The sequence below is a fragment of the Gossypium arboreum genome, chromosome 9 (genome assembly GCF_025698485.1).
Source record: "Gossypium arboreum isolate Shixiya-1 chromosome 9, ASM2569848v2, whole genome shotgun sequence".
Classification (NCBI taxonomy): Eukaryota; Viridiplantae; Streptophyta; class Magnoliopsida; order Malvales; family Malvaceae; genus Gossypium; species Gossypium arboreum.
In genome coordinates this window covers 10,442,439-10,454,118 of record NC_069078.1, presented here as the reverse complement: position 1 = coordinate 10,454,118, position 11,680 = coordinate 10,442,439, and the positions used below count along the sequence as shown (strand labels likewise).

The following is an 11,680-nucleotide window of genomic DNA, read 5'->3' as shown; positions in this document are numbered from 1 at the left end:
AGTTAGACAATCACTATATACTTATTAGACTTTCACAGATCCAAAGTGCATTTTATGATTGAATCCTTAAAATAAAAATTTGAAAAAGATAAAAACATAATTAAATTTTATTTTTATGTTACTTTCTGATATTACCAGGGTTTGACTGCAGTTGTGTGTTCTAGTGGTGGTGGTTGTATAGAGACGATTGGTATGGTTGTAGCACTAGTTAGAGCCGAGACTGAGATAGCATGGTGGTATCTTCTTCTTCTTCTTCTTCTTCTTTTTTTTCTGCTTTATTCTATGTTGGCTTTATGATGTTTTCCTGAGATAGCACGAGTTATTGCGAAATAAGGGTTTTAATTAGAAGAAATTTCAATTAATAAATTTAAAGTCAGTTGTTTTTATGATCAAAAAAGATATTAGCATAATTTAAGGATTTCAACATATCAAGGTGCTAAGTAAAAGAAATTACATAATTTAGATTGATAGTGAGAGATTAAATCTAGGCGAATTATTTTCTGGGTATTGTTTCGCTTCTTGGTTGTTAATTGATTATTTTCGTGTTTTTTTGTTTGTCGTGTTCGTTAGTTAATTAATTTAGTTAATTTTAGTTTTTAACCAATCACTCAAATTATTCGGTTAAATAATAGAAATACACTAATTACTAGTACTGTCTTCATGGAAATGATATCTTTGCTCACTGTAGCTATACTATTAATTGATAGTTCCACTTGCCTTAATCAAATTTTTAGTTTGTTTTGCGACCCATCAAGTTTTTGGCGTTGTTACCGGGAGCTATAATATTAGGAAAACTTTATTTCTATTAATTTAACCATTTTTATTTTATTTTAATTTTTTTGTTTTAAATCTAATTGTTACATTCTAATTTTTCTTTTGTTTGATTCTTACAGGTTCTTTTGGTTTATGACTAGAGGCAACTCATTGGAACCATTAGTTTTTTATAGTGACATCAAAAATACTACTCACAGAAATCAGAAAGATGTTAGAGGAGAAAGGTAAGGTCAACAAACTTTAATAGACGATCAAGAGCAAAAGGACATTACTGTGGAGATGGATAACAATCCTATTAATCCGCAACTTACTGCACGTCCTACTCCTTAGACTATGTATGGCTATGCTAAGTCTACTCTGATTGGGGTTGAATCGAGTATTGTCAGACCGAATATTACTGTGAATAATTTTGAGATTAAGCTGAACACAATTTAGATGGTGCAGTAGTATGTTTAGTTTGATGGGGTGCAATATGAAGATTCGAATGCTCATTTCGCTAACTTTCTAGAGATTTGTGACACATTCAAGATCAATGGCATTACTGATGATGGTATACGCATCTGGTTGTTCCCATTTTCTTTAAGGAACAAGGCAAACAAGTGGTTAAATTCACTTTCACGGTATTCCATTATTACTTGGGCTCAGATGATTGAGAAGCTTTTGTTGAAGTATTTTCCACCGATCAAAACAACTAAGTTGAGGAATGACATTTCTTCTTTTGCTCAATTTGAGCTTGAGACATGGTAGGATTCGTGGGAGAGATTTAAGGATCTTTTAAGAAGGTGTCCTTATTAAGGATTACCTTTGTGGCTTTGAATATAAACATTTTACAATGGTTTGAATCCCTTGACTAGGCAGATAATTGATGTAGGGACTGGTGGAACACTAAATAATAAGATACCTGAGGCAGCCCAAGAATTTATTGAGGAGATAACACTGAATAACTATCAGTGGCAAGTTATGAGAAGAAAGCTTACTAAGACAGTTGGTGTTTCCAATATAGATGCAGTTGCTATGTTAGCAAGTTAGGTGGAAGCACTGAGTAAAAAGATTGATGATTTGAGTTGCAGTAAACAAGTGAATCCGATAATGCAATGTGATGCCATTGGAGCGAGAATGATCAATCCGGAATGATTGCCTTTCAAGTCTAATATGGAGCATGAGCAAGTCGACTTTATGGGTAATAATTCTATACCTCAGAACAACCCCTACAACAATAATTACAATTCTGGATAGAGGAATCATCTTAATTTTTCTCGGGGTGGTCAAGGAAATCAAAGGTCACAATCCCCTCCAGGTTTTCAGCAACCTTATCAGCAAGAAAAAAAGCTGCATTTTGAAGAGAAGTTGACTAAATTTATTTTAGTGTCAGAAACTCGATTTTAGAATACTGAAACAGCTTTGATGAATTAGAAGGCATCTATTAAAGGCCTCGAAAATTAGATTAGTCAGCTTGCTAAATTGGTTTCAGAGAGACAACAAGGCAATTTACCTATTGACACTAAAACAAACCCAAAGGGGCAAGTCCACGCAATCATTGTACGAAGTGGAAAGGTGTTGGTATAGCTTAAAAAGAAGCTAAATTTAGAAGTTGTTGAGAAAAATTATGGGGTTGAGGAATGCAAAAAAAATCATAAGCCAATGGTCAGTGAATACAAACCACCAATTCCATATCAGGCAAAGTTGAAAAAAGATTGCATTAATGAAAAATATGGTAAATTTCTTAAATTTTTGAAAAAAATTACATATTAACTTACCTTATCTTGAAACCTTTTCATAGATGCCCAAGTATACAAAATTTTTAAATGGGTTATTAACAAATAAAAGAAAGTTAGATGAACTGTCTACTGTGGAGTTTAATAAGGAGTATTCGGCCATTCTCCAAAACAAACTACTCGTCAAGCTTAAAGATCCTGAGAGTTTTACTGTTCCTTGTTTTATAGGTAGCTTAAATGTAGAAAAAAAGTTTTGGCTGATTTGGGTGCGAGTATAAATCTAGTGTCTTATAAAATGTTCAAACAACTTGTCTCGGGGAGCCAAAACTCACTAGGATGAGTATTCAATTAGCTAGCAGATCAATTAAGTATTCTAGGGGGTATTTTTGATGATGTACTTGTTAAAGTTGATAAATTCATATTCTCTGTTGATTTCGTTATATTGGACATGGTGAACTATTATTGATGTAGGTAATGGTGAACTTGTGTTGAGGGTAGGTGATGAAAAGGTTACTCTTCAAGAACATGATGTTGTAATAGTTTCTAGTGGCCGAGATGATACTAGTTATTCTGTTGATGTTAATAATCATGTGGCTCAATTTTTTTGCAGGAAATCACTCATGAAAGCGTGTTAGAACCGTATCATGTTCAAGGTGATAGAAATTAAGGGATGAGTGAATAAAGAATGGTACAGCTCGATTAATTAGATGAATGGCTACTAAAGGCTGATGAGAACTCAAAAATGTGCAAAAAAAAAACAACAACACCACAGTGTGTATTTAAAGAGGATGAACCAATTCAAAGTTAGAGACAAAGTGCTACTTGACAATTTAGATACATGAATGTTCCTTAAAGAGCAAGATGGTCGAATCCATTTGTGGTGCAAAACTTATTCCCATACAAAACTATTGAGGTAACACACCCTGATTACGGTACATTCAAGGTAAACGATCATCAACTCAAACTTTATCTTGGTGGTGATACTGATAACGAGAGAGAGAAACTCTGACTCCAAAATCTGAATTAACCATGAGCTCAAAAAGGGAAATCGATCTTAGACTTTAAATAAGCGTTTCTCAAGAGATAACCTGAGTGTTGGTTTTTTTTTAATTATTTCATTTAATTTTGTTGCATGCTTAGTTTTTTTTATTTACCTAACTTTTAATTAAAAACAAAAAAGGTGCCACACGGTTTAGAGTAGACGACATAGCTATGTGACCTACACAGCCCTCGACACGATCGTGGTAAAAGCAAACAATTAACCTACAAGGCCTAAATAAAGCCATACGGCCTGTCAACACGACTGTGTGGTACACACAAGCGTGTTATGGACCGTATGGATACTTGAGCCAATTTATTAATTTTCTTTTAACACACACAATCTAAGTGGCTTTACATGGCCTGTCGACACGGTCATGTGGGACATATGGTCTAGACACATGAGCATGTCCAAGGCCGTATGAACGTTGAAGCAACTTTTAAAAGTTTTTATAGACAACACGGCCTTAGAGTGGTACACGGCTGTGTGGTCTACAAAGTCTGGTACATGGTTGTGTACCCTCTTTTAAATTTAGGGTTTTGTTTATTTTTTCTTTTGTCTTGTCCACTATGTTTCAAAAAGCCCTTACCCCTCCATATTGTCATTCAAGCACCCCAGACACCAATTCCTCTTGACATTGCTGCCGCCCTCTCTTTTCCCTGACTTTGTGCCTCGAACACCTCCAAGTCCTTATCGCCACCGTTCATCCCTCAGAATTGACTTCTCCCTTCATCCTCTATCACGCACACACTGTCATCCTCCTCGCCCTGCCCTTCTCTCATCCCCTTTCCCATTCATGAACCATTATTTTCTCCACACCCCTTCTTCTCCCCTCCCCCACTCACAACCGTGAACATCCCCTTCCCCTCCTCCATTTCTTTTCTCATGGCACTATCAGTTGTAACCCTGTCGTTCCTCATTGATTGTCCCCTATTTTCCCCTCACGCTACTACTGATCTTTTCCTCCATGCTGCCGTCAATACCTACCCAACCAACCACCCTTTTTGTTTTTTTATTATTATTATATTTGTTTTATTATTACTAATATTATTATCTTTTTATTAGTATTAGTATTAGTATTAGTATTAATCATATTGGTATGCCTATTTTTATTCTACTCATTTGGATTACAATAGTATTAGATATTTTTTTATTATCTTTTGAATTATTTAGGTCTTATTTAGTGAGTCGATTTTTGTTATATGATAGATTGAACTTGGTCCATTGTGTCTCACATTTCAATTTGTTCATCTACTATATTAATTTGTATTGATGCTGATATATCTCGTTATTACCTATTTTGCTAGGTACATTAGGACAAAGACGAGAGGAAAAACTAAAGCCGCTATCCTCACCTCTAAAAAGTGGAAGACACCATGTGCATCTTCGTCCTCGGCCCCAACCACAGTCACGAGATACCCGTGTCTCCAATTTAGTCTGGGTCCATATGACAACCAATATCAACATCTTAAGGAGTGGCCCTTAGGTTTAGGTCATTGCATTGATTAGGAGGCTCTACAGGCAGTCCATTTAGCTGCCAAGGTTCGGGTACTAATTGGGACGACACCGTAGGATCGATTCTTTACTATTATGGAGCCCACATATGTTAAACTCACATTAAAGTTCTGCTTGACTTTCTTCCTCCAACCGGCAATTTCACCGCGGGATGAGCCTTGCACTACTTCCTTCTGACTTGGGGGTACAACGCATTCCTTGAGCATCTTGGGCTTTATAGTTGCCTTAAGATTATATTTCAATGAGTTTATGAGTACCTCAGTGTTCCCAACACTTTCCAATCACATCCATCGACCGATTCTACTTTGCTGGATCGACATTACCAAGATTGAGTCACAGTATAACCCGAGTCAATCAAAGGTAACATGTTTACCTTTGGTATTTCGCTACACTCATGTCATTATGGCCCACACATTAACTAGTCAGAAGGAGAGTACGGGGGTCGTCAGCACTTCAGACACCTATTTTCTATGGAGTATGGAAACGCGCCACTCGATTGATGTCGCTTACGTTGTGGCTCACTGTTGTCGTTAGCAGTTCGATCGGAATAGGAAGGACTATATCTATATGGGTCCTTACGTGACTTGTTTTGAAAGGTACTTTAGGTTTCTCTACATTCCGGAGCAGAGTTCATCCTTCACTCTAGTCGGACAGATGGTCGCGTAAGGGCTATCTATTAAGAACCATATGAGGATGATTCAGTGCCAACATAGAGCAGGTCCACATCGGTATACACTGTTTCTTCTGAATCCTCAGGATGACCATGAGGAGCTCTTAGACTATGACCAACCTCGATTTGCATACTCAGCTTGATCCTCACCTCTTCCAAGTCACTCCACTGCTACACATTCAATCATGCTTAAAGACATCTTTCGCATATAGTAGCAGCACTCCGATTGAATCAATTGCCTTGAGCAGCTACATTCGAAGCACTTCGGCCAACTTCAATGCCAACAAGATCGCATCAAGGCCTATCTACAACAACTGTTCCAGCACTTTCATATTTCTTCACCCAATCCCCCTATTGTACCTACGCCTCGCAATCCTGACTTCCATATGACACCGATCCTTGATTACATATAGTTTTATATTTTATTTATTTTTTTAATTTTTAACTATACTTTATTTTTATTGTTTTTTATTTTTATTTTATTTAGTTAGACTTATATGTTTTGTTTTATTTCCATATGACACCGATCCTACGATTCTGAATTTTACTATTTCGACGAAATCATCCAAATTTAGGGTAGTTTTTGTTCTCTTCCTCTCTTATGATATTTTGCTTATTGTGTTTATATCTGTTTGTACATTGAGGGTAATGTACATATTAAGTGTAGGGAGGATTTTATATATTTATGTGATATAGCACTTGAATTGTTGTTGTGTTTAAGTAATTTTCTCAAAACTTATATTAAAGTTTTTTTTAAAAAAAATTGGAATCTTTATTGATTTTGTTTGGGATTAATATGCGGATTTTTGTGTATTTTGTGATTTATACTTTAAGATACGAGAGAGTCAAGCATGATAAACTGTTTCATGTTAACTCATAAACCACATTAATGTTGTAAAATTCGTTTTATTGACTCCATTTTTATCAAAATTCAATTTAGTTAGTTGCTTGACTATATTTTATCTATTATATTGTTGAATTTTACTTTATTCTTAAAAAATGAAAATAAAAGTGATTTTTTTTTATTGAGCTTGAATCATTAGTCTTGTATTTTGTATAAAAGCTCATACCCACTATTTATTTCTTCTTGTTGTAAATTCTTGTAATTCAGTGACTAGTTTTTTTTTTTTTTTTGTGGTTTGGTAACTTATTAACTCAATTCTCGATTATAACCAACTTTATGACCATTTTCGCATTCTTACTCTAAGCCCCGTTACAACCTTGTAAAAATCTCTTGATTGGTGTATCATCTCATTTCTATATAGTGGTAGAGATTTGATTTTCAAGAAAGCCTATGGTAATAGCATTTCTTGTTCGACTATTGAGTGCACATTACTTGAACCTTAAACACCTTTAGTGCTTGAGTGAATCTTAGTAACGGTGTTAATTATTGTTGAGTTTGAATTTCATGTAATTAGTAAGATAGGGGAGACGTCTATATTTTTATGCCTTAAAATTTCTACTTGGATTGCTTGTGTTCTTAAGTGTCATTTTTGTTCAAATTTTCAATGCATGATTATCTATAGATTATCCTAAGACATTACTGGTGAAAATAATAAATTAAGGGAAGTTAACTTGAATGTGGGTTAAGAATTTTGCTTGAGGACAAGAAAATGCTTAAGTGTGGGGATATTTTATAAATGCTAAAAGTAACTTGTTTTAACCTCATTCTTAATGTATTTTTGGGTGATTATTAGATGTTAATTGTGAATTTTATGCTCCTAATCCTTTAAATTCATGTTTCAATACTTAATAGAGCACTTGGGAGAAAAATGAGCGACAAACGAGCGAAAACTGGAGCGTCGGAGCAAGCTGTAGGAGTCATACAGGCTAAACCATTTCACATTGTTGTGTGACCCATACAGGCGTGTGCTAGGCCATGTCAATTTCACGGGATTGTGTACTTCATTGCGAAAAATTGCGATTTTTAGATATTTGGGCATTCTAAGATGTATATATGAGAACAATAAGAAGATAGAAGGGAGCCATAAGAGAATATTCAAGAAAACAACTTAAAAAGCACCATTGAAACTGATCGTGAAGTAGATTTCCGTCAAGATTGAAGATTCTCAATTGATTTATTAAGAAGTTATCATGAGTTTCTTTGTTTCTTTTGGTTATATTGTGTCTTGGATATTTTTTAATTTTCAAACATGAACTAATTTTCTAAATAACTAAAAGAGATGAACCTTATGATGGGTTTTGTAGTTTGATTTTTATTTTACACAATAAATACTTAGTTTTTTATTCTCAATTATGTGTGCTTAATTCTTAGTTTGATATTTCTAGATTATTAATCCATGTTTGATGTGCTTAAATCGGTAGTTAAATAGACCCTATATAAGATTAGATCTTCGGTAATTGAGTGGTGTTGCATGCAATCCTAGAAATAGGATGACATAAATCTACCGGATTAGAGTCAAATTTAATAGGGGAATTCATAGCACGAGTTAATGCGATAATAGGGGTTTTAATTAGAAATAAATTTCAATTAATCAACCTAGAGTCAATTGCTCTTATGCTCGAAAGAAATATTAGCATAATTTAGAGATTTCTACGAATCAGTGTGCTAAGTAAAATAAATTGTGTAATTTAAATTAATAGTGAGAGATGAAATCTATGCAAATTCTTTTCTGGGTATTGTTTCGCTTATTGGTTGTTAATAAATTATTTTTTTGTTTTACTTTTTTGTCGTGTTCGTGAGTTAATTAATTTAATTAACTTTAGTTTTTAATCAATTATTTGGATTATTCGTTACATAGTAAAAAATAGTAATTACTAATACTTTTAATTTTCGTAAACAATATCTTTACTTATTGTAACTATGCTATTAATTAATAAAAACATTTACTTTAATCAAAATTTTAATTAATTTCACTAACTTATCAATATTAATCATATAAAATGTTATAGTAGTGTGTAAAGCTAATTTTATATTGTAGTGCGTAAAACTAAAACAGTATCCCTATGTATCGTATATGTAGTTTGTATTTAATATATTTTAAGTGCGTAAATTTATACATTAATAGTGATACACGTTGGCATATAGTTAAAAACAATTATTATCTTTTAGATAAAACTTAAGTTATATATTAAGATTTATTTTTTACATAATTTTTAATTTAATTTAAATTATATATAATCTACACTAATGGAGACTGAAAATAGTAGCTTCAGGTAGGTAGAGTCTTGAATTGAAGTAAAATCAGTCTAAAACAACCCTACTAGGAGCATGCGGTTGATTAAGTATATTTATATATTATATTGGTCCTCAATTAAGTATATATAAATGATTGGATGATTAGCTAAATTGATTGTATGCCATCGGCCTTGTTTCAAGTTTTTAAATTTTTTATAATATTTTAAAATTGGTATATAAAGAAAAAAACAATATTTCAAAAGAATAAAAAGAAAAGAACTTTTAAAAATATAGTAGCATAGGTATCTATAAACACAGGTTAAACTAACCCTATATGTGCAGTGTCATAGTCATCCTTTTGTAGCCCTTATTTATTACCCCCAATTGTATCTTTTGCTTTTTATATTGTTTCCATTGTCCCTTTTCTTTCTCAGTGAGAAAATGCTCTTTGCCTCACTTTATTCTCCCATCTTTACTTAACTCAGCTTCTCCCACCCACCCCTCTGCAAATTAGGGTTTCCTCTTTATAAACATTCAATATTAAACCCTAATAAAGGGAATTTAATCCCCTCTTTTCTTTCATCTTACATCTTATAGTCTTTTTCATTGACACAAAGTCACAAATTTTCAAACAGCCTACTCAAAGAGAAAATAGAGGTAAACCTTTCCATATATATAATATATATACAGTCCTTTTTACTATAAGGCTGATCATATGCTTTTCCCACAAAGAATTTGGAGACAAATTTATATATATCTACTATATTGGAATCTTGGGATTTTTTTTTTTTTTGTGGTCCTTAAGGATCTAAGGGTTGTTTCAATTTATGTTGTAATCCTAGAGTCTCTGTGAGTGCATGTTAATGTAATGATACATGTTTTCTTTTTTCTTGCTGACTTTTTTTTTTCTTTTATACAATTTTAAGATGAAATAGATTTCTGACAGTAGTATATTTAATAAATTCAAGGAAAGCTGCTTGGCAGGTCAGAATAAAAGCTAAACTTGTTGGAAAATAAGATGGCAGCAAAGAGTATTGTTTTTTTTAAGCAATTTCATGTCAAAATCTATTTGATCCTAAACCTATTTTTCCCCCAAAGGATATTTTGATCTATTTCGTAAAGAACAAATAAAAACACACATATATATATATATATATGTAAGTATATATAAATAAAATCTGCTTGGCAGGTCAGAAAAAGCTAAAACTTGTTTGGAAAATAAGATGGGTTTGAGAATATGGATTTGAAATTTTGTATTTGAATTTAATTTTATATAAATGATAAAAGTGAAATACATAGATAAATTAATTGAAATTCAATATATAAAATATATACTTGAAAAGTAAAAAATAAATAAATTATAATCTGTTTCTAACTACTCAATTTATACTATTTAAATTAAATTTCATTAGCTCAATGATAATGTATAAAATCAATACATCAAATATTAAACCTATATAAACACGACTTCAAAGGGAGAAATTATAATGCTTGATTTGGATTACGCAATTCTTTGTTGCAGTGAAGATGTCTTCATCAAGCTATTCGAGTTCCCCATGTGCAGCCTGCAAGTTTTTGAGGAGAAAATGTATGCCAGATTGCATTTTTGCACCATATTTCCCACCAGAGGAGCCCCAAAAATTCGCCAATGTTCACAAGATATTTGGTGCAAGCAATGTTAGCAAACTGCTCAATGAAGTCCCAACTTTTCAAAGGGAAGATGCAGTGAACTCACTTGCTTATGAAGCTGAGGCAAGACTTAAAGATCCCGTTTATGGCTGCGTTGGAGCCATTTCAGTGCTGCAAAGGCAGGTTATTACCCTACAAAGGGAATTGGATGCTACCAATGCTAATTTATTCCGATATGCCTACAACGAAATGCCACCATTGCGACCTCCGCCGCCACCGCCACCGTCGGCAGCTGGCCAGAGTTCTGGTTTTTATTATCCCTATCAGTGGAATGATCCTTCTGATGAAGACAATGAGAGATCAAGTGGTGGAAACATGTAAGATGGCGTGCTTTGTAATGTAATGTATACTGTATCATATATGATTTTGTATGTGCCAAAATTATTAGGTGGCTTTAGGGTTTTCTTTGTTATATATGGGATTTTGATGAGGGACCATGTGACATATCTTGGTATTTTTTGTGATATGCCCTTACCCTGAAGAATGTTATTCTTAGTATCTTATTACTTTGTGTGAAAATCATCTTCCTATATGTATATAACATTTGATGCTGCTCTTTTTTCTGCCATATTTATCCAAAGATTCTATGTAAGTTGTATAAATAGTAAATTTTATGTAGTAATTTCTTCATGAAGGTCCTAAGAGTATGCCTTGACAAGGTTTCCAAGCTAGCAAAAAATGTTCCATTTTGGTTTCCTTGGTCATTGAACTTAACCACCTTGATATCTTTATAAATCATATAATTTTATTATCCATTTCAGTTTTGTTTTCGTCTTCTCTAATTTGGTGATTGTTCGGTTCTTTTATCGATTCTATTCGTCATTTTGAATCATTCAGGTTGATTTTCATATCGTTATAGGTACTTGAAATCACTCCAAATATGTTGTAGTTGAGTTGTGACAGAACCAGTTGTCAATATGTCATAATATTCTATTGATACGAAGGTTGAAATATACACTATGATGGCGGCTATTATTTTTTTCTTTTTTTTTCGATATTATATGATCAAATTTCCAAAAAATCAATTTATCAATTATAAGCAGTTACCAAAGCATATTTCAATGATGGGTATCGTTTTTTTCTTTTCTTTTCCTTATATTATATGATCAAATTTTCAAAAACTCAATTTATCAATTATA

The 11,680-nt window shown here is 33.0% G+C and overlaps 1 protein-coding gene across 1 annotated transcript; it reads left to right on the top strand.

The window, feature by feature from the left end:
• Positions 1 to 9,345: 9,345 nt before the first annotated feature.
• LOC108455620 (LOB domain-containing protein 25) lies at positions 9,346 to 11,175 on the top strand. The gene is made up of 2 exons (XM_017754159.2): positions 9,346 to 9,509; positions 10,375 to 11,175. The coding sequence occupies exon 2, from the start codon at positions 10,380 to 10,382 to the stop codon at positions 10,860 to 10,862; it is 483 nt and encodes a 160-aa protein (XP_017609648.1). The 5' UTR covers positions 9,346 to 9,509; positions 10,375 to 10,379; the 3' UTR covers positions 10,863 to 11,175.
• The last annotated feature ends 505 nt before the right edge of the window (positions 11,176 to 11,680 follow it).

Excerpts from the sequence above, each read along its gene's own strand:
- LOC108455620 (XM_017754159.2), top strand. The coding sequence starts at position 10,380 with ATGTCTTCATCAAGCTATTCGAGTTCCCCATGTGCAGCCTGCAAGTTT.